Source organism: Schistocerca piceifrons, chromosome 3, assembly GCF_021461385.2.
Source record: "Schistocerca piceifrons isolate TAMUIC-IGC-003096 chromosome 3, iqSchPice1.1, whole genome shotgun sequence".
NCBI classification, from domain to species: domain Eukaryota; kingdom Metazoa; phylum Arthropoda; class Insecta; order Orthoptera; family Acrididae; genus Schistocerca; species Schistocerca piceifrons.
Window position 1 is genome coordinate 659542128 of NC_060140.1, and position 24823 is coordinate 659566950.

A 24823-nucleotide genomic window follows, 5' to 3' on the forward strand; every position below is an offset into this window, starting at 1 on the left:
ACTTTTGAGGGACAGGATGGATACATGACTGCTTGGGGAGGTTAATTCAATGGCTGAATCCAGTATCTTGTGACTGATTATAAATACTGTACCTAAGTGGGGTACGTTCTTCATTACCTGCTCACCCATTTCTCCTTTGAGGATTCTGTATCCTTGGGCTCGAAGGCACGATCATCTTCAAATCTGGTTTCCTGTACTGCTGTCAGCACTACGTTGTGCTGTATAAATGAATCGATCAGATGTTTCAATTTACCCACTTTGAGCAGTGAATTAGCATTAAATGTTGCGAAGAAGCCTTGCTTGCTGTCTTGGTCTGAGTTCATGTCCGGTGATTTCAGGATGCACTTACCCCAGAATCCGAAGGTCTGCTAACGTCACCTAGGGTGACGGTGGATTGGTTACCACATGGAGTAGTGCATACTGTCTTAGTTTATTTATTCTTGCATTTGTTAAGCTGTATGGTGTGTACAGGGGGAAAAATTTAAATTTCTGAAACTGTCCTTCCACCCTGTTTTAAAAATTGTTTTTCTCATTTGCTTCTGGTTCATTGGCAATTCTGAGAAGGTGTCCTTTCGGCACATGCTGTCTCATTGTTTGCTGTACTTATCGCCAGCAGCAGCTCATTGTTTAACGCACCTGTCGCAATGACGCAAGTGCCACATGAGCAGCAGCACTGCCCGTAAATCCATTGTAATGTTGCTCCAGGCTTATGAACTCGGTGTTGTGTATGCCCTTCAGTCCGGAGACTGGATACGATGGTTTCAGCTTCAACACTGAACCCGAAGAACAATAGCACCTCATCTAGCACCCGGACGAAGTTTTCTTCCAATGAAATTGGAGGTAAGGGCCACATTGCAGGATTCGGCATTGCCTTATGTTGTGCACTGTAGTTCGGTGGTCCTCACACATCAATTAGTGGTTATACAGATTTCTTCTGATTTCTCCGTCGCACAGGCATCACACTCACTGTGTTCACTTCACTAGGCTGTAGCATTTACCCTTATCACAGCTCAGCCATTATTTTCACTATTATCAAGCCTTACTATTTTTGTACCACTTCACATGCATACATAAAATGGTTCTCCTTCAAGAATAAAATTTCACATACACTTTACATAGACACAGACACTGACAATAATAAAGTTGACAAATAAATGTACAATTCACATTCAAAATTCATATATGGACTCCATGACATGCACCATCTTACACACTAATATGTAAATTAGAAGTAATCTTGCATTTATTCTGAATATTTGCAGTTTCTTTTCTTGTCTTGCAAGACCAACCTCCTGCACATTTTTACCTTCACAACTACATATAGAAAATAGTACATACATTTTACATAGGCATACTGTATTTACTCGAATCTAAGCCGCACTTTTTTTCCGATTTTTGAAATCCAAAAAACCGCCTGCGGCTTAGAATCGAGTGCAACATAAGAGGAAGTTCTGAAAAATGTTGGTAGGTGCCGCCACAACTAACTTCTGCCGTCGAATATATGTAGCACTACACAGGCATGCTTTGCAGTCACAAAGATAAATACTGGCGCCAAAACCTCAGCGCCAGTAAATAAATTTTTTATAAAAAGGTGGAAAACGAGCTTTTTTCTCCGCCCCGAGTTTCGACCACTGCATTTTCATACATTATCCAACGAAGTAAATACAAATTCCGTATTATTCATCTTCGAATGTAGCAGTCTTTCAATGTACTACGAAAATCCGACTGGCAAGACTGTTCGGGATGTTTGTCAATATGGCCAACTCTACGTTCTGAATTTTTTCCTACCTGTGAGAAGATATGGTTGCTAATAGTAACTTTCTATGAATTGTGAATCACATGCGGTATTCTCTTCATCATAAGAATAATACGAATATAAACATTTTGCCATGTATTGTTTCGTGTTTGCTGCTATCTCATTTAAATCCTGTCTGCCTAATAAACTACGAAACTAGATGAGACAACAGCAAACGCGGGAGAATGTACATATCATGTGATGTTCATATTCGTATTATTCTTTTGCCTAATAGTGATACAGTCAGAAATAAAGCACGGCAATTGACTAGATTTTTAAATCTAAGATGACTAATTTCTGTGCAGAATGTTATGTACTAAAGAGGCGTGTGCAAAGATTTACAAACGGAGAAAAATTTTTGCTAAACTCTCGTTCAGAACATCATCTACCATACGCAGTCTATTATCTGGTTCTCGTTGATCCTCTCTTTTTATTTAAAAAAAGGCGGCTGTAGCACGCACAAAAGTAAGCCATGCCGCGAGCGGCGACAGGCCGTAAACACTCATTATCAGAATGCAACAAACAATGCGTGACACAGTACAATAATGCGTTTTCAGCTTAGAGTGACGTAAACACCTATAACAAAGAGAACGGCAGTTATCAGATCAAAGAAAAATAAGCAATCAATTCAATCCAGATGAAGCACGTGAAAAAGGAAGAGTACCGGTACCCGTATAAATATGGACGGAGCGCCTGACGCATAGCAATGGCTACCTGGTAAAGCGTAACTGCTAAACTTACGACTCGAACCACACTTCTGTAGCTGTATCGTCATTCATTCGACCTAAATTGTGTCTCATATTACAATGGACCAACTTTGTTTCTCCCCTTGAATTTCGAGTCTCAAATTTCAGGTGCGGCTTAGATTTGGGAATTTTTTTTCCCTTGATTTCGAGCCTCATTTTTCAGGTGCGGCTTAGATTCGAGTGCGGTTTAGATTCGAGTAAATACGGTAGACATTTATAGTAATAAAGTTGACCAATAAGTGTACAGTTCACATTCCATATATGGACTCAATGACAGGCACCATATTACACACTAATATGTAAATTAGAAGGAATCTTGCATTTATTCTGAATATTTTGTGTCATGGAGGACTGACTTCCTGCCCATTTTTACCTTCACAACTACACACAGAAAATAGAACATACATTTTACATAGACATAGAGATTAACAATAATAAAGTTGACCAATAAATGTACAATTCACATTCACACTTCATATATGGACTTCATGACATGCACCATCTTACACACTAATATGTAAATTAGAAGGAATTGGCATTTATTCTGAATAATTGTATTTTTCCTTTCTTGTCGTGTAGGACCAACCTCCTGCACATTTTTACCTTCACAATTACACATAGAAAATACCTACCAGCACTACTCACTACATGGAAAAAAGAGGATTTGTCAGGGTCTGCTTCATAGATCAAGCTACTTCTAGGATTGTTACTTTTAGTGCATTGTTAGTGTACTTATTCTATCCTTGGCATTTGATAAATTTTCATACTGTGTACATTATTTATAAGTGCCCATTTGTGAGCGAGTATGGGGAATGTTTTATCCCTTGACAATCCTGACTTCACCACTGCTTATTAATCATAGTAATATTTCACTTTCATGTACACGTATTTCAAACTGCATATCTGCGTTATTGATGTGATGACAAATACATGTTTACCTTCATAACGTGTGACTGTTAATTTTACTGTATTTTTTTCATGGGTAATTCCACTCGTAATACATTCACTCTATGGAAGAAGGTGCTTATGTTGAAGTACTGCTTTTGCTTCTGTGTGTCTCAGGAATTCAGTGTAGAAAATATTGTTTCACTGCATTTTGTATTCATCCCTCGCATGAACTGTATATCATATTGAAACTTCCTGGCAGATTAAAACTGTGTGCCCGACCGAGACTCGAACTCGGGACCTTTGCCTTTTGCGGCCAAGTGCTCTACCATCTGAGCTACCGAAGCACGACTCACGCCCGGTCTCACAGCTTTACTTCTGCCAGTATCTCATCTCCTACCTTCCAAATATCATATTTTCATTTATATTCACCTTATAGTTGCTCAAGCTGTAACAGATAGTCGCTAAGGAAGAAGCTTTCATACTAAGTTGTTTTTCATTCTGATGTATGTGTAGCAAATTACTGTGCTGTGGCGTACGTTAAATGTACCGCATACCTTTGTTACTATTGACTTCACTGACTCTTCTTTACTCTTCACTACTTCTTCAATATGTTCATTTTCACAATTATTTACCGTTTGTGTATCATCATACTTCACTTTCCACACTCATTAAATCATTCATTCTAAGACTTAAAACTATATAATCTATGCCTTTTTTACGCCACTTTCGTGGCCCTTTCCTAGGTACCCCCGTAATATTCATCTTCATATTCATTGCCGTATACCCATATAATTATTCATTAAAAATCTTCCACATAAATATTCATTTATACCCATATATTACTTGTGGGGGTTGTCACACTGACACCACCACCCCCCCCCCCCCCCTTCCCTATTTATTTCTTCCCACAAATATAAATAAACTCATATTACTTTAATACACTTTCATTCTCTTCCTAGTTTAACTCCATGTATGCCATGTCACATGTCACCACAAACATAGATTAACTAATTAATACCTCCAGTTGAATCTAAAATCTTTCACACTCTCTCTACTTCCAAGTATCATCCAGCAGTGAAATTTCATTTATTTCACCGTATTGTTTTTTAAACACGTAGTACTGTGGCGTATGTGGAGGAGGCCCTGCCGGCGGTGATAGAGAGCACTGGGTGCACCCGACTGCAAATTATTGCTCATGTTGGCACCAATGACTCCTGCCGTCTGGGTTCAGAGGTCATCCTCAGTTCATACAGGCAGTTGGCGGAGTTGGTGAAGCGGAAAGCCTCACTCGCGGTGTGGAATCTGAGCTAACTATTTGTAGTATCGTTCCCAGAACCGATCGCGGTCCTCTGGTTTGGAGCCGAGTGGAAAGCTTAAACCCTTGAATAGGTCAGGCGTGCACTACACGCAGGAAGCGGCTACAAGGGTAGCGCAGTATGTGTGGAGTGCACATGTGGCTTTTTAGGTTAGAGAATTCCCTCCCTAGGCCTGACAAAGATGCCTCCTGAGATGCGGCAAGGTAGAAGTAGGTAAAATGCAACAGGGAATAACAATATTAATGTGCTAATAGTAAACTGCAGGAGCGTCTATTGAAAGGTCCCGGAACTGCTCTCATTAATAAACGGTCACAATGCACACATAGTACTAGGGACAGAAAGTTGGCTGAAACCAGGTGCAAACAGTAATGAAATTCTAAACTCAAATTGGAATGTATACCGCAGAGACAGGCTGGATAGTGAAGGGGGAGGCGTGTTTATAGCGATAAGAAGTGCAATAGTATCGAAGGAAATTGACGGAAATCCGAAATGTGAAATAATTTGGGTGAAGGTCACGGTTAAAGCAGGCTCAGACATGGTAATTGGATGTCTCTATAGGCCCCCTGGATCAGCAGCTGTTGTGGCTGAGCACCTGAAGGATAATTTGGAAAATATTTTGAGTATATTTCCCCACCATGATATAGTTCTGGGTGGAGATTTTAATTTGCCGGATATAGACTGGGAGACTCAAACGTTCATAACAGGTGGCAGGGACAAAGAATCCAGTGAAATTTTTTTAAGTGCTTTATCTGAAAACAACCTTTAGCAGTTAAACAGAGAACCAACTCATGGCAATAACACATTAGACCTTCTGGTGACAAACAGACCCGAACTATTTGAAACAGTTAACGCAGAACAGGGAATCAGCAATCATAAAGTGGTTACTGCATCGATGATTTCAGCCGTAAATAGAAATATTAAAAAAGGTAGGAAGATTTTTCTGTTTAGCAAAAGAGACAAAAAGCAGATTACAGAGTACCTGCTGGCTCAATGCAAAAGTTTTGTCTCAAGTACAGATAGTGTTGAGGATCAGTGGACAAAGTTCCAAACCATCGTACAGTATGCATTAGATGAGTATGTGCCAAGCAAGATCATAAGAGATAGAAAAGAGCCACCGTGGTACAACAACCGAGTTAGAAAACTGCTGCGGAAGCAAAGGGAACTTCACAGCAAACATAAACATAGCCAAAGCCTTGCAGACGAACAAAAATTACGTGAAGCGAAATGTAGTGTGAGGAGGGCTATGCGAGAGGCGTTCAATTAATTCGAAAGTAAAGTTCTATGTACTGACTTGGCAGAAAATCCTAAGAAATTTTGGTCTTATGTCAAAGCGGTAGGTGGATCAAAACAAAATGTCTAGACACTCTGTGACCAAAATGGTACTGAAACAGAGGATGACAGACTAAAGGCCGAAATACTAAATGTCTTTTTCCAAAGATGTTTCACAGAGGAAGACTGCACTGTAGTTCCTTCTCTAGATTGTCGCACAGATGACAAAATGGTAGATTTTGAAATAGACGACAGAGGGATAGAGAAACAATTAAAATCGCTCAAAAGAGGAAAGGCCGCTGGACCTGATGGGATACCAGTTCGATTTTACAGAGTACGCGAAGGAACTTGCCCCCCTTCTTGCAGCGGTGTACCGTAGATCTCTGGAAGAGCGTAGCGTTCCAAAGGATTGGAAAAGGGGACAGGTCATCCCCGTTTTCAAGAAGGGACGTCGAACAGATGTGCAGAACTAAAAACCTATATCTCTAATGCCGATCAGTTGTAGAATTTTGGAACACGTATTATGTTCGAGTATAATGACTTTTCTGGAAACTAGAAATCTACTCTGTAGGAATCAGCATGGGTTTCGAAAAAGACGATCGTGTGAAACCCAGCTCACGCTATTCATCCACGAGACTCAGAGGGCCATAGACACGGGTTCACAGGTAGATGCCGTGTTTCTTGACTTCCGCAACGCGTTCGATACAGTTCCCTACAGTCGTTTAATGAACGAAGTAAGAGCATATGGACTATCAGACCAATTGTGTGATTGGATTGAAGAGTTCTTAGATAACAGAACACAGCATGTCATTCTCAATGGAGAGAAGTCTTCCGAAGTAAGAGTGATTTCAGGTGTGCCGCAGGGGTTTGTCTTAGGACCGTTGCTATTCACAATATACATAAATGACCTTGTGGATGACATCGTAAGTTCACTGAGGCTTTTTGCGGATGATGCTGTGGTATATCGAGCGGTTGTAACAATGGAAAATTGTACTGAAATGCAGGAGGATCTGCAGCGAATTGATGCAGGGTGCAGGGAATGGCAATTGAATCTCAATGTAGACAAGTGTAATGTGCTGCGAATACATAGAAAGAAAGATCCCTTATCTTTTAGCTACAATATAGCAGGTCAGCAACTGGAAGCAGTTAATTCCATAAATTATCTGGGAGTACGCATTAGGAGTGATTTAAAATGGAATGATCATATAAAGTTGATCATTGGTAAAGCAGATGCCAGACTGAGATTTATTGGAAGAATCATAAGGAAATGCAATCCGAAAACAAAGGAAGTAGGTTACAGTACGCTTGTTCGCCCACTGCTTGAATGCTGCTCAGCAGTATGGGATCCGTACCAGATAGGGTTGATAGAAGAGATAGAGAAGATCCAACTGAGAGCAGCGCGCTTCGTTACAGGATCATTTAGTAATCGCGAAAGCGTTACGGAGATGATAAATAAACTCCAGTGGAAGACTCTGCAGGGTAGATGCTCAGTAGCTCGGTACGGGCTTTTGTTGAAGTTTCGAGAACATACCTTCACTGAGGAGTCAAGCAGTATATTGCTCCCTCCTACGTATATCTCACGAAGAGACCATGAGGATAAAATCAGAGAGATTAGAACCCACACAGAGGCATACCGACAATTCTTCTTTCCACGAACAATACGAGACTGGAATAGAAGGGAGAACCGATAGAGGTTCTCGAGGTACCCTCCGCCACACACTGTCAGGTGGCTTGGGGAGTATGGATGTAGATGTAGAGGTACTTACCTCAATTATGTTGTTAAAGTTCATGTAATTATGTTGTGTGCATATTGTTTTGTTTTCAGATTTACGTAGCTTATCTTTTGCGTGGTATATGATTCATGTTTACAGTTTTATTTTGCTGTTTATGCTTTTATTATAAGGTACTATGTAATTAATAACAACTAACATATGTGAGTTTGTAATAGAAAATTTGTGGGTATGTATTCTCTCCGGACATTAAGCTCGCTGCTTCTAATGTTGCCTGTAAAGAACTGTAGTTCTGTAAGTGCACACCTGCTCCTCTTGCTAAATTTTATACAATATGTTATTTTATAGATTAAGTCTCACATCACACAAATTTTTCTGTGTGTATGTTTCATTCTACCTTTCTCATCATCGCTTACTTGGGTGCTGTACGTAAGTCGCTTATTTCTTAAGTTCTGTGCTAATTGCTTGCTCTTAAGTGTACATGTTATTATTTCTCTTTCAAACTTGTCTTAATCCTCTTGTATATAGTCAGATGGGTCATTTCCTGTGTATATTCTCTTCTACTTTGAATCCTTATACTTGTGGGTAATGACAATGGCACATGAAGTGCACTCCGCCACACACCGTTGGGTGGCTTGCAGAGTATAAATGTAGATGTAGATTTCTAACCATGTTAAGCTCACAAATTTTTCAATAGCCTATGTTAAGTTCATAAATTTAGCGTATTCTAAGTTCCTTATAGTTTACTTGGTGTTGATGCGCTCCTTTTCTTAAAGCTATGTATGCTTAAGCTAATGATATACTCTTGAAATTAGTGTTCTTTACAGTATAGTCCCCAACTTGGGAATAAATGTCTCTATTCATTTTATTTGTGTAGCTTATTTATGTTATAGTAATCAGCTGATAGGTACTCCATTTCATATCGCTTCTGTGTTTTGTCCAGTTGGCTACGCACTGTCGATGCCGATTCACTTAAATTCCAAAATGGTTTCCGTCGTGGTGCGCAGTGTGTCTTTGCGCCTCTCGGTTGTAACTGGCTGTCCTTGAAGGTGACACTGAACTTGGCTTCACATTTTGCCTACTCTGCTCCTACGATCAGCTGTTAGCTGCTTCGCATATAGTTGTTACAGTACGCTCAGCTTTAAGTGCGGCTGCGCATCTCACAAGGGAACCTCCCCATCGCACCCCCCTCAGATTTAGTTATAATATGGCACAGTGGATAGGCCTTGAAAAACTGAACACAGATCAATCGAGAAAACAGGAAGAAGTTGTGTAGAACTATGAAAAAATAAGCAAAATATACAAACTGAGTAGTCCATGGGCAACATATGCAACATCAAGGATGACGTGGGCACAGGCGAACCGTGGTCCCGTGGTTAGCGTGAGCAGCTGCGGAGCGAGAGGTCCTTGTTTCAAGTCTTCCCTCGAGCGAAAAGTTTACTTACTTTATTTTTGCAAAGTTATGATCTGCCTGTTCGTTCAGTGACGTCTCTGTTCACTGTAATAAGTTTAGTGTCTGTGTGTTGCAACCGCACCGCAAAACCGTGCGATTAGTAGACGAAAGGACGTGCCTCTCCAATGGGAACTGAAAACATTTGATCGCAAGGTCATAGGTCAACTGATTCCTCCACAGGAAAACACGTCTGATATATTCTATATGACACTGGTGACGGCATGTGCGTCACATGACAGGAATATGTTGTCGACCCACCTAACTTGCACACTTGGCGGATGGGTAAAAAGATTCTTCTATCTTGCCTGATTTAGGTTTTCTTGTGGATGTGATAATCACTTCCAAAAAAGTGATGAAAACATAAGAGTGTGTCACATAAACTGCAACAAATGAATGCAACAGTTTCACAGTCGCACAGTTTTCTCTGTGCTCTGTCAAAACATATGTTTTTAACGTTTTCAAATTTTTCGTGTGTAGACCGTCAAATCCTTCATATGTCCAAGCAAATCTGAACATGTCCTGGAATTTTGGAGAGCGAAGTTGATTATGTGTGAGTGCGTGAACTCTGATAATTGTCTGAAAATAAAAAATTGAACTTTTCACTCGAGAGAAGACTTGAACCAAGGACCTCTCGCTCCGCAGCTGCTCACGCTATCCACGGGACCATGGCTCGCCTGTGCCCACGTCATCCTTGATGTTGCCTATGTTGCCCATGGACTACTCAGTTTGTATAATTTGCTTATTTTTTCATAGTTCCACACAACTTCTTCCTGTTTTCTCGATTGATCTGTGTTCAGTTTTTCAAGGCCTATCCACTGTGCCAACTTATAACTAAATCTGAGGGGGGGTGCGATGGGGAGGTTCCCTTGTCAGTACATTCCACCGCTCGTTGCTCTCTCTTAAATCTTGCGGACAGTGAATTCCTTCCTTTTCCGTCATTCTTATTCAAGTTTTTGCACATGATATAGTATGACTATGTCATCTAATGGTTTTCACTCATTCAGTATTATGTATAGTTGTTTTAGTTCTTGTTGTATATTCCATGTTTCCTTAAGAAGTATCAAAAGATTTCCTTTTCCTTTGCTTCTTTAGATATTTAAGTCTTAAGAACGTACCGTATCAAAATACGAGGTAAACTTCTATTCACCCGGGTTGTATGTTATTCTTTGCATGTTAGATACAAGAAGAATATTGAACAGTTCTTATTGGCTACATAGGGCAGTAAAAGAGGAAGCAGGTTCCGTAAATATAAATATTGTACCCGCTAGCTGGAGAGGAACAGAGCGCCAGTTGGTTTATTTGTCAAAGGACGACAAACCTCCTACCTTCACCTTTATTGTTGCTTGAATAATTTCACTTACCTTCGGTGTTGTTTCTTTCTCTTCAGTGAACAAATCTTCTTTCATTTCTGTTTCCTTATCATTCCTTAAGAATAGATTACGGATGTACTTATGTGTAAGCTTGTTTCAGTGTCTACTTCCTCTTTCCTATTTCTGCTCATGTTAGTGTTTATGTCGCTAATATTATTACTGTGGCACACTGACAGATCATTACCTTCTTCCTCTACTCATGCTTGATTATTATTTCCTGGGGGTAGTAAAGGTATTGTTTCATTTTCTGCCGTCACTTCCACTATGTTCACCATATGTTTGCGTGCTCTCCAGTTTGTGTCCCGGTTGTTTCAATTTGACTGTATGGGCTGCCGGTTCTCTCTCGGATCCCTGTGCTCCACATTCCGATCCTGGTAATTTGCACTTCCTCGTTGCTTAGTATCAAAGTTTTCTCTCGAATTTCTCCTATCTTGACCATTGCCTTACCAATGGCACAGATATTTATTTTCTTACCTTCGGTCAGCCTGAGGCTGATATGTGAACCGACTGTATGGATTTCCGTTGTGGCGCAACGGTGCATAAGGATTACATTCATTCACACGCACATGACCATTATAGTTTCCATAGTAATTGCCATCACCATAGTTATTCCTCCCATTTGGGTTGTGTTCATTACTGTTACGATAACTAGGCACAGCTTGCCCTTCCTCATGAATTAAATCTATTGAGCCAAGCACTGAGAGAAAATACTCAAGATCATATATGGGAATGGTTACTGATTTCTCTCTAACATTTGCAGGCAACTTATTCTTTAAGATTTTCAATACATCGACACGAGATATCGGATTATTCCAGTAGCGGGTCTTGTTTAGATATGTTTCAAAATAGCCCCCCGAATTTTGGATGATATAATAATGGGTTAAATACCTCTTCTCGTCTTAATCTCTCCTGGATAGCTGTTGACCAGTATGTATCTAAAAATGCATTCTCAAATTGGTCATACGTCTCACAGAGTTCCGACATCTCTGTAGCCCACAAAAGCCTTCTGTGTATCCTACCACATACTTGATCTTTTGAGCTTTTGTCCAAGTCCTATGCAATACATTCCTAAAGGCTCGCACAAACACTACCGGTTGGTTCACTTTGTTTCATTTGAAAATACAGGAACTGTCAGTGTTTTATTAAACTCTCGTCCATTAACAATGCTGTACAGCAGGGTGGAACAGCATTTACATGTGGTGATGACATATCTGTCTCATAAAAGTTTTGCCCGTTACTCGCGTCGCATGTCGGCATGCGCTCGTGTGCGTGGGTTAGGCATTGTTGTCCGCGCCGCTGATTTCTCTCCCCGGCAAATGACTGTTTATAGCTCCGCTTACCGACCCCAGCGATGATATTATCATACTTTGTTTGCGAACTATTTAGTCCATTAATCTTTGTTCTACGTATTTGATGTCATGTTCTACGCATTTTAAAATTTCTTCTTCCTTGTCCCCCATTAGTTCCTTTACCACTTCCACATGCGAGTAAGTACACTGTTCGCATACACATTTTTCCGCGAATGTTGTGTTTTCATCTTTTGTATTATCCTTTACTGTTTTGGAAAGTTGCACAACGTCTAAGTCGATTCTTTTATGTTTTAACTTTAAGTACTCCTATCCCAGTTTGATTTTTTCTACATTTTCTGGTAAGTTGTCACAGAACGAAAGCAGCTTCACTATTTCTGATTGTACATTATCTGTGTTAACCTGCGCGTTCTTTTGCATTACCTGTAAATTATCTTGAATTTCCCTGATTCCAGATAGCTCCTGTCCATATGTGCATTTGAGTGTTTCAAATTTTTCTTCCACTGTGCCTTTTAATTTCTCACTCATATTGTGAACTGAAGTTTGTACTTGTTCACTAATTTTCCTACCCACCTCCGTGGAGATTTGCGAACTCTGCTGTGTGAACTTCGTGTCCAGATTATTAAGTTCTGTGTGCAGATTTTTTACTTTGCCTGATATGTGTGTTATGTTTATATTTTCTTTCCCAATCTCGGACTTTTCTGTGATCAGGTCTGCTTTCATACTTGTCATGTCTGCTTGTTTTGTTTCTGAACTCGACATTTTTGAATTTACTGTGTTCAAATTGGCCTCTAAATCTGACATTTTTGGAACTTATGTCTGTTTTCATTGTGATCATGTCTGTTTGTATCCCTATTAAGGTTCGAAATGAGGCTTGCATATCTTCCCTAGTCACTTCTGGCCCATGCCTGTCAGCATCTGTGTCTGTACTATGTATACTACTTTCATTTAAAATATTCCTTTGCCTTGAGGTGTCATTAATTTTGTCTACTGCAATCAACATATTACTTGTCATGAAATGTTCTGTATTCATGGATGTTGAATGCAACAATGGCACGTTGCGCCCAGCATCCAAATAATCACTGCTTGATAATTCCAAACCACTCTTTGTTATGTTTTGCAAATGCAAGTCTACTACATTGGCATTTTGATTTTGAAATTACATTTCCTTATTGTTTTGTCCATCCATTATAGAAATCTTTACGCCTCTGCAGCCACCAAAATTAATATTTTCTCTGTTTGGATTTTACTTCCGCACTATTTCACGCATGACAGAATGCATATACTGTTATATGTAATTGTAATCTCAATTGTTTTCCACTCAGTATGCTTTTTGTACTGATAAAGAAATGTCATTCTCTCTACTTGATTGCTATTCCTGGAGCTTTAGGTTCTGGACTTCAGGAAATAGGTGCTTGGATTTTCTAAAAAGTCTACTAGAAACGCATTTTCTACATGCATTGCGCGGTCCTACCTTATTGTTGTCTTGTAACTGTACTGTACTTTTAGTTGTCCACTCTTGGTATTGTTGTCTTCTTCCTTGTAAATTATTTATTATTTCTTTTACTTTCAGTTAATATTTTTCCTGTGATACATCATCATCTCCGTCATGTCATCAGAGCACATGGAACATAAAGAAATTATTAACATACATATATATTCATTGTCCTAACAATACTAGTACTCATAGTTTTGCCCATTACGTATTGTGCCTGTCACTTGTTGCCACTTTATAATATAATAAAAAATATGTAATAAATGTTTAGATATATGGAAATAATGAGATTAATTTTTCAGCGTGTCGGGCAAGCATGTCAGGCAAGCACAATAAGCTGGGCAATGCTTGTAAATGGATAAAGAATCTTTTCATATTAGTTCTACATAGACGAAATAGTTTTTCTCTTGTTGTAGATTTATGCTTACCAATCAATAATACCATGTCCGTTCACCATATCCACCTACAAAATCTTGACCGCGTCCATGATATTGTAAATGGATATTTGTGATAACTCCGAAGTACACAGGTGGGCTTCTTGGGTTTTTATACAGGGTGTCCCATTTATCTTGACCACCCTAAATAACTGTTTGTCCAGATGCAAATTACAAAATGTTTCAAGCAAATGTTGTTTAGCCATCAGGGGGACATCAATCAGCATGAATGCCTTCGTTGTAGCTTTGTTTTTTACAAAGAGATGAAGAGCAGCATCACTTTTTTAAATGGCACCCTGTATTTTTTATTCAGTAATTCATTTCTTCTCCTAAAGACCTATTCAAAAATGTATCACAGTGTTCCATTCACAGAAACACAACATTATTAATTACATAACACAACATTGACTTTGAGCCCAGAATCACCAACTCATCCTCTTGCTGGAGTTGTCAGACAACAAATGAAAATCAAGTAAAAACATAACACAAAATTGACTTTGACTCTCCTGTACCATTGCCCAGGAGTAGAACATTCAAAGTGTTCAAAGTGGTGACCCTGGACACTGATACACTGGTTCACTCATTGAATGAAAGAATTATTTACTGTTTCCAGTGTTGCCTGCTGAAGAGAATTACAAGCAAGCATGATACGTTCCTGCACGTCCTCTGGAGTTGTTGGAATATCGCAATAGACAAAGTCTTTAATGCATCCCCAAACAAAAAGTCCAGAGGATTTAAGTCAGGAGACATGACATAGCAGGCCAAGTAACTGTTCCTCCTTGACCAACCCATCTGGTGGGATACCTTCGGTTCAGAACACAACTTGCAAACAAGGCATTATGTGCTGGACACCCATCGTGTTGATACCACATAAGCATTCTGGATCTTAGCGGCACTTCATCCAGAAGAGGAGGTAGAATTTGTCTGAGGAAGCTGGCATACGCTGTACCGTTTAGACTACCATTGATGAAATAAGGGCCAATAATTGTAGTACCAAGCATCCCACACCAGATGGTTAACTCTCCGTTGACACTGATGTTCCACCTGTTTAAGCCATCGTGGGTTGTTGCTGGACCAATAATGCATGTTCCTTGCATTTACCTGTCCTTTGTTTGAGAAGGAACATTCATCAGTAAATAGAACGTTGGAGAAGAAGTTCAGGTTGGTGAGGATTTGCTGCTGTGCCCACTGACAGAACTGTACACGATTCTGGAAATCATTCCCATGCAATTCTTGATGTAGGTGTACATGGTAAGGATGGAACTAGTGACATGTAAGAGTATGATGTACACTGGTTTTAGGAATGCCAGTCTCGTGTTCAAGCTGTTATGTGCTCACATGTGGATTCAAAGCAACGGAAGTGATAAAAGTAACTTTGTCTGTGCAAGTACTACGAAGATTGCATTGTTGTGGGTTGAAACTTCCCATTTCCTGAAGCATCGCAACAAGACGAGAAAACATCCATCGGGAAGGTGGATTCTTGGCAGAATATCGCTCTGTGTACAGTTCTACTGCCTGCATAGCATTTTGCCTACCTTCAACAACAACAACAACAACAACAATAAAAGAAACTTGTCAATGCAGTTTGTAGGAAGGACAGCCTTTACTGTATGCCTACTCTACAAAACAATATTTTAAAGAACTAAACTACTGTACTAAATGTACCTGTACATAAGAAAACAGTATTGCAGTTACTGTTCTGCTAACTTACGTTCCCCGTAGATGAGTAGCATTTCTACCTTCTCTTCATTGGTGTACATTCTACTCGCGCAACTCTTCAACTGACTGTGGTTGATGGAATGACGGGTGTGCATTGTACTTACGTTTACATTTGTCCTCTGTCAATGTCACCATGTGGATGTGTTCCATTACCCCAAGTACCTGCACTATGCGCTGGGAGCGTCAACGTCTACGGTGTTTCGAGAATTTCCGCACAAATTCTAGAATCACTTGGCCTTCCACTGTCTCAAACACACAATATTTTAGATGTGAGTGGGAGAAAGGAACCCTATATACCGTGCCTCACCTGTCTGTGTGTGCAGGTCCGAAGTTTATTGTGAGAAGACAGTAGACACGGCAGTCGAACAGCACCGACAAGTACTTGTGGTCGGTCCATGGAAGTCGTAATGAAAGCACACGGCAGCACCAAGGAACTTCTGTGTTAGTCTGTGCTGGTTTGTAATTGTGACTATTGTTTGTGACAAAAGAACAATTAAGATTCTGAATTGTGAAAAATCTCTTATCTTGGACTTGCTGGAGGCATCGTTGTTAAGCCAACTCTTTTATAAATAGACTTAAATCTGTTTCTAATGTGAGAGGATACAAGTTACTTGAGAGAAGTTAAATGTTTACATGCGAAGTGTGAATTTTGTTCTTATGTAGCTCAAATATACCAATAGTTATTGAAAAGTATTCTTTGAGTACCGAATTATTTCGCAATTGGTGAGAGAGTCTTTAAGGTTCCTGTAACTAGCATCATTCTTCAGATAAGAAGTTTATAGAGATTCCAGAAGCCGGCTATCCAGAGAAGAAGATCGGCTCTATACACTGAGTAAGTCGACTCGTATAAGAGAAGAGGGAAGGTTCCAATCTAACTTCACACGTTCTTGTCGTCAAAAACATTGGACGTCAGTGTTGTGTTACGTAATTAATAACGTTGTGTTTCAGTGAATGGTATACTGTGATACATTTTTGAATAGGTCTGTAGGAGAGGAAATGAATTACTGAATAAAAAATACAGGGTGCTATTTAAAAAATGTCATACCACTGTTCATATCTTCATTAAAAAAAACAAAGCTACAACAAAGGCAATCATGCTGATTGATGTCCCTCTGACGGCTAAAGAACATTTGCTTGAAACATTTTGTAATTTGCATCTGGACAAACAGTTATTTAGGGTGGTCAAGATAAATGGGGCACCCTGTATATTACAGTACTACTTGGGATAATGACTCATACAACTTAGCTGGTAAAATGATGCCATATTCTATAAGAAGTACAGACTTTTTACTCATTCTCTCAACCAAAATGGTTACTGCCAATTACGCCCTAAAATAACGTATGTCTACCTTTGTTCATTAACAGAGAGCGAGTCCATCCTCTTACCAAGGAACACAGAAAAAACATCTTATGTTTTTTTAACACTTAAAAATCGAAAATACATGGTACAGGATCTATGCTGGGTTACCACTTCACCTTTTCTCTTTGCCTTTGAAGAAAACGAAAACATAAAAGCAAGAAATGCAAAAGGTACATCACATGTGTTTGTCGGGTACCTTTGAGAAGATATCTTCTAGTTCCTCCCAGGAATGCATCTGTTCCGGGTCTTTTTATTTTCTGGATTGATTGCCTCATTTACATTCTCCATTGTGTACTCTATTTGCACACTGAAAATAAAGAGAAGAAAATTGGCTCTTAGGGGAGATAAAAGTCTATAACCAAGCCCAAAATCTTCCTGTTGACAATATATCCTGTTAGTTGCTGAATGGTGTAGATGTAGATGTAGAATGATGGGGAGTACACAAGATCCAACATGAATAAAACAACAATAATTCCTGTGCCTAGGTGTTGGATGGTTTACTAGGCCTACGCAGCCTTGCTTTTGAAGGTTCTATAACCTATTATTATTGTTGTTGTTGTTATTATTATTATTATTATTATTATTATTATTCCAGTTTAGTACCTACAATGTTTTACTATCTCTCTGCACTAATTTTGTTTTTTTATAATAATAATTCTCTCATTGCCTGTTCACTGTACCAATGGTGTGTCTCATTGACGTCTTTTTGTAGGTGTTGCAATACTACAAACAGCAAATCTGAGAACAGCAGTTTTTAACTTATAGTGCCATGGACAAAGGTTTCATAAGCATTATTTCTTTCATACTATCTACATCAGACTTGTTCTAGGACTTTACTGGTCTGCAGAGTTCTCTCGGCTCTGCAGAACTTCGTTGCTCACAACAAACAATCAAATGGGCTTATACAGTAGTGCTTTGCAAGCTGTCGACTACAGTTGGTAGGGCTCAGATAATTACTGACAACATACCCAGAGGATGATTCTACACTGAAAAATAAGAAATAAAGGAAGTATTTCATAGATAACTTGATTGAAATCATATAATATGTTTTTCAAACTTCTGATGCTTTGTCTAAAGAAAGGTGGATATATTTCTTATCAAAGTCTTTGACCTGTTACTATGAAGACTCCACGTCACACAGTTGGCATAGCTCACTATCTGGATTTTCTTGTTAATTGAAAACATTTAGCCCAAAAATATTGTCAGTGTTCAGTAAGCTAAGACAAAATGGAAATTTGTGTAGCCACATTCATACATGGAACGTCAGCTTGAAATATTCCTCTTACTCATAATTCATACCCACTACATATCATAATTTCCATAACAAATTGTTATAATGGAGGTATCCAATAGCTATGTACGAATTTTGATTGGTAAGTGATGCAGAAGATCATGTGCCCACTTGAAATACTTTTATTTTGTCTAGTATTTATAAATATGTTAATAGTTTCTATGAATTGCCCATTTAAGGGTTTACTAAAATTTTGGTTTTATGTACTGAATCACTATTGTACAGCTTCTTGGACACAAAAGAAGTACAAGGATTATGAATACTTGCTAATATGACCACGTTTCTCACAATTGAAACAGATTTTAAACCATGTAGTATGCTGATGGTGTGGGTGGTTGGGAGCCATACATAACACTCACAACAAAACAATAGCAAAACTTGGTGAGTATGTGTCACTGAAATGTGATTAGAATTGCCAGAGAAAAATTCTGAATCTGAGCAACACATGAGGGAAGTTGTTTGTCTATTTTGTAATCATGCACAGTGCATAAGCTTTCGATTGTGTTTTCCAGTGCTTTTCAGTCTATTGCAAAAATTTGAACCTTTGCACAATCTGAGAACTTCCTCCAAAGACTGGTCCGAAAATGCATGTCTGAGTATGCACCTTTTTGTCAGGCACGTAGGAAATACCCAGTGTGTGATTAGGAAATCAACATACAGTTATTTACATTGTTAATTTACACATACAAAATTGCAAACACTACACTCAAACTTTTAAGACCTGACACCCAGTCACAATACAATTTAGATTGTAATAATAATACAACTGAGATTCTAATCCAAAAAAGTGTGGGTGATTTGTAAATATATTGATCTGAAAGCAGTCCATAGATCATGGAGAACGATAAGTCAAAGGGTCATCAGGGGGGGGTTTAATTACCTTAGAAAACACACTATGTCCTCTGATGACTAAGAGAACAAGAATGATTTACGAAGATCAGCATCACTTAACTTGAAAGTGCCAAAATTTTGTTGTAGTGGATGCAGGTACATTTCCTAGTCATCAGTGCTACCCCCCCCCCCCCCCCCCCCCCCCCCAATGAACCATGGACCTTGCCGTTGGTGGGGAGGCTTGCGTGCCTCAGCGATACAGATGGCCATACCGTAGGTGCAACCACAACGGAGGGGTATCTGTTAAGAGGCCAGACAAACATGTGGTTCCTGAAGAGGGGCAGCAGCCTTTTCAGTAGTTGCAGGGGCAACAGTCTGGATGATTGACTGATCTGGCCTTGTAACATTAACCAAAACGGCCTTGCTGTGCTGGTACTGCGAACGGCTGAAAGCAAGGGGAAACTACAGCCATAATTTTTCCCGAGGACATGCAGCTTTACTGTATGATTAAATGATTATGGTGTCCTCTTCGGTAAAATATTCCGGAGGTAAAGTAGTCCCCCATTCGGATCTCCGGGTGGGGACTACTCAAGAGGGCGTCGTTATCAGGAGAAAGAAAACTGGTGTTCTATGGATCGGAGCGTGGAATGTCAGATCCCTTCATCGGGCAGGTAGGTTAGAAAATTTAAAAAGGGAAATGGATAAGTTAAAGTTAGATATAGTGGGAATTAGTGAAGTTCGGTGGCAGGAGTAACAAGACTTTTGGTCAGGTGATTACAGGGTTATAAATACAAAATCAAATAGGGGTAATGCAGGAGTAGGTTTAATAATGAATAAAAAAATAGGAGTGCGGGTTAGCTACTACAAACAGCATAGTGAACGCATTATTGTGGCCAAGATAGACACAAAGCCCATGCCTACTACAGTAGTACAAGTTTATATGCCAACTAGCTCTGCAGATGATGAAGAAATTGATGAAATGTATGACGAGATAAAAGAAATTATTCAGGTAGTGAAGGGAGACGAAAATTTAATAGTCACGGGTGACTGGAATTCGTCAGTAGGAAAAGGGAGAGAAGGAATCATAGCAGGTGAATATGGGTTGGGGGGAAGAAATGAAAGAGGAAGCCGCCTTGTAGAATTTTGCACAGAGCATAACTTAATCATAGCTAACACTTGGTTCAAGAATCATAAAAGAAGGTTGTATACCTGGAAGAATCCTGGAGATACTAAAAGGTATCAGATAGATTATATAATGGTAAGACAGAGATTTAGGAACCAGGTTTTAAATTGTAAGACATTTCCAGGGGCAGGTGTAGATTCTGACCACAATCTATTGCTTATGAACTGCAGATTGAAACCGAAGAAACTGCAAAAAGGTGGGAATCTAAGAAGATGGGACCTGGATAAACTGAAAGAACCAGAGGTTGTAGAGAGTTTCAGGGAGAGCATAAGGGAACAATTGACAGGAATGGGGGAAAGAAATACAGTAGAAGAAGAATGGGTAGCTCTGAGAGATGAAGTAGTGAAGGCAGCAGACGATCAAGTAGGTAAAAAGGCGAGGGCTAATAGAAATCCTTGGGTAACAGAAGAAATATTGAATTTAATTGATGAAAGGAGAAAATATAAAAATGCAGTAAATGAAGCAGGCAAAAAGGAATACAAACGTCTCAAAAATGAGATCAACAGGAAGTGCAAAATGGCTAAGCAGGGATGGCTAGAGGACAAATGTAAGGATGTAGAGGCTTGTCTCACTAGGGGTAAGATAGATACTGCCTACAGGAAAATTAAAGAGACCTTTGGAGAGAAGAGAACCACTTGTGTGAATATCAAGAGCTCAGATGGCAACCCAGTTCTAAGCAAAGAAGGGAAGGCAGAAAGGTGGAAGGAGTATATAGAGGGTTTATACAAGGGCGATGTACTTGAGGACAATATTATGGAAAGGGAAGAGGATGTAGATGAAGACGAATTGGGAGATAAGATACTGCGTGAAGAGTTTGACAGAGCACTGAAAGACCTGAGTCGAAACAAGGCCCTGGGAGTAGACAACATTCCATTAGAACTACTGATGGCCTTGGGAGAGCCAGTCATGACAGAACTCTACCATCTGGTGAGCAAGATGTATGAGACAGGCGAAATACCGTCAGACTTCAAGAAGAATATAATAATTCCAATCCCAAAGAAAGCAGGTCTTGACAGATGTGAAAATTACCGAACTATCAGTTTAATAAGTCACAGCTGCAAAATACTAACGCGATTTCTTGACAGACGAATGGAAAAACTGGTAGAAGCGGACCTCGGGGAAGATCAGCTTGGATTCCGTAGAAATGTTGGAACACATGAGGCAATACTAACCTTACGACTTATCTTAGAAGAAAGAGTAAGAAAAGAAAAACCTACGTTTGTAGCATTTGTAGACTTAGAGAAAGTTTTTGACAATGTTAACTGGAATACTCTCTTTCAAATTCTGAAGGTGGCAGGTATAAAATACAGGGAGCGAAAGGCTATTTACAATTTGTACAGAAATCAGATGGCAGTTATAAGAGTCGAGGGGCATGAAAGGGAAGCAGTTGTTGGGAAAGGAGTGAGACAGGGTTGTAGCCTCTCCCCGATGTTATTCAATCTGTATATTGAGCAAGCAGTAAAGGAAACTAAAGAAAAATTCGGAGTAGGTATTAAAATTCATGGAGAAGAAGTAAAAACTTTGAGGTTCGCCGATGACATTGTAATTCTGTCAGAGACAGCAAAGGACTTGGAAGAGCAGTTGAATGGAATGGACAGTGTCTTGAAAGGAGGATATAAGATGAACATCAACAAAAGCAAAACGAGGATAATGGAATGTAGTCAAATTAAATCGGGTGATGCTGAGGGAATTAGATTAGGAAATGAGACACTTAAAGTAGTAAAGGAGTTTTGCTATTTAGGGAGTAAAATAACTGATGATGGTCGAAGTAGAGAGGATATAAAATGTAGACTGGCAATGGCAAGGAAATCGTTTCTGAAGAAGAGAAATTTGTTAATATCGAGTATAGATTTAAGTGTCAGGAAGTCGTTTCTGAAAGTATTTGTATGGAGTGTAGCCATGTATGGAAGTGAAACATGGACGATAACTAGTTTGGACAAGAAGAGAATAGAAGCTTTCGAAATGTGGTGCTACAGAAGAATGCTGAAGATAGGGTGGGTAGATCACGTAAGTAATGAGGAGGTATTGAATAGGATTGGGGAGAAGAGAAGTTTGTGGCACAACTTGACTAGAAGAAGGAATCGGTTGGTAGGACATGTTCTGAGGCATCAAGGGATGACCAATTTAGTATTGGAGGGCAGCGTGGAGGGTAAAAATCGTAGAGGGAGACCGAGAGATGAATACACTAAACAGATTCAGAAGGATGTAGGTTGCAGTAGGTACTGGGAGATGAAGAAGCTTGCACAGGATAGAGTAGCATGGAGAGCTGCATCTAACCAGTCTCAGGACTGAAGACCACAACAACAACAGTGCTACCCTAAAATGGCAGGATTTGTGGAACTATAGGTGTTATTGAGGATGTAGGTGATGACACTGCTAACATTTGTTGCAAGACAGTTAGCTGCTGTCTCACCGCTCTTGAGCTTTTGTTGTTGTTGTTGTTGGTGGTGGTGGTGGTGGTGGTGGTGTTGACATTCTTCTGGAGCAGTCATCTACTTCTACTGGAATTCCAGTAATTGCCTTGCCCATGACATCCATGTTTTGAGTTGATTCATCACCATTGCTGTGACATGGTGCATGTTACATTTATTGAACTAAAGGCACAAGGAAAGTTTACACAAAGTAAGTGTACAATGCAATGAACCAAGTGCAGGCATCAAACTGTTGAAGTATGGTATTATCATGTCTCTCTTGTTTTTCAGGTGTCTGCAAAGTTTGGCACTGGCGTCAAAGAACTAATTCATGCTGTTATAGAAAGAGTACCACCTCCAAAAGTGGACAGAAAAGCTCCATTTAGAGCATTGATTTATGACAGCTGGTATGATAGGTACAGAGGAACAATAATTTTGATGTACATAAGAGATGGAAGCCTGAAGATAGGGGATGAAATTCAATCTGTCCACACTAAAAAAGTGTATACTGTAAAAAGTCTCGGACTTTTAAGACCACAAGAAGAACAGGTGCCTGTGCTGTAAGTTCTTTTCATTCAGAATTGGTTATCTTTATATTTCTGTATAAAGTCAGGGCCTTTGTTTAGAACATTGATAATTAAGTTTCATGAAAAGTGAAAGCTATCCAGGTACCAAAATAACAAGTGATTCTCATATGGCACATAAAACATAGCTACAAGATTTTTTCCACAATTTATCAACTGATGTAAATTTAGTTTCCAGAATAAATGGAATTCAAGCCTTTATCACATATCACTCGAGTACATCATCTACTATTATAATCATAAATTCTCATTGTCTGTCACTTTAAACATTTATTTCCACAGGGGAAGCAAGTAGCAATGTGCTGACACATTGTGAAATGTGGCCAATGTATAGACAATATAATCATCAGATAGGTACTAGCTCTCAAACTTTCTTCTTTTTCCTCATTTATTACACACCCACATGCCCTCCCTCCTCTACACCCTTCCTCCCCCCCCCCCCCCACACACACACACAAATAATAGGCAGCCACCACATGTATGGAGCTGGCAGTACTGGCTGTTGATGAAATACTATAAGGACGAGGGAGGAGTGAGTGGAAAGTAGTGTAACAGTGAGTTTGAGTGGGCCAAAGAAGATATAAGAAAATATCAGAAGATAGAAATTGGGGGAAACCAGTGGCTCTAAGCAGCAGAGGTGGTACTATGAATTATTGGTGATAACAAAACTGAAAGTGAGAGTAAAAAGAAATAGCCTATAGTGTAATGTAAATATTAGAGAAAATTGGACGGAGGGGGTTAAAAGCGATAGCAGTTTGTGGGACAAGGGACTGTGTAGGGGAATAGCAGAGTCTCAGATCATATAGAATTGTGGGAACAGAGTGTATGCTGGAGCACAATTACCACCTGGGCCAGTCAGAGGAGGTAGTGCTGGAGGAGAGGATAAATATGACATGGGTATTAAAATGGGAGTTGACATCATTAGTGTTGGGATGGTCCATATTTTCAGCAACCAAAGGGTTAAGTTTGCCATTAGCTACAGTTTGGCAGAGATTGTTGAAGTGGGCAGGTAGCTGGTTGGTCATCATTTCTATACTAAAAAATACACAAAATTTTTCAGTACATCTGATAGATGATATGGCTAACATATCTCTGATAGAATAAAAAAAAACCTTGAGGCAGGACAGCAGTAGGAGCTAGTGAATGTTTTATAAGACAATCCTTGCATCTTGGTTATCCCCAGTGAAACGACCCATGGGGTTGGGAGGAAAAGTTTCATAAGAATTAACTTTGCTGTTGTACACTTTGGTGGATAATGGTTCATTGTTTTGAAGTCTAAGGCTAGAATTTTGGGGAAATTAGCATGAAGAGAGATAGTTAAAGCCCTGGTAAAGTATGTGATTGAGTTTTTGAGACATGGATAATATTAGGTGAGAAAAGTAGTGCATGTCAGGAAAGTGTATCAGAACTGTGGAAAAATTTGCATTGGATAACTGTTTATGGATGGCGAGATACTGAGTCACTGTGAAGATTCTGGGAATATTATCAGTACATTTGAACAACTTCTCCTTTCTGATGGAGATGTGGGTCCAAGGCAATGGGGGTGGGGCTTTGATGTGGTACAGGCAATAGTTGTCAGAAAGTACCTACTGATGTGGTGGTTAATGAATTTGATGTGGTTGAGGTTTTCATGAAACCATA

The 24823-nt window shown here is 39.5% G+C and overlaps 1 protein-coding gene across 3 annotated transcripts in view; it reads left to right on the forward strand.

The window, feature by feature from the left end:
* Positions 1–24823, forward strand: part of LOC124787804 (translation factor GUF1 homolog, mitochondrial) — a 141645-nt gene that overhangs the window by 17293 nt on the left and 99529 nt on the right. For all 3 annotated transcript variants that reach the window (XM_047254727.1, XM_047254726.1, XM_047254728.1), the window contains exon 3: positions 22890–23158. In XM_047254727.1, the coding sequence (XP_047110683.1) occupies positions 22890–23158 (269 nt within the window). The remainder of the gene's footprint in view (positions 1–22889; positions 23159–24823) is intronic.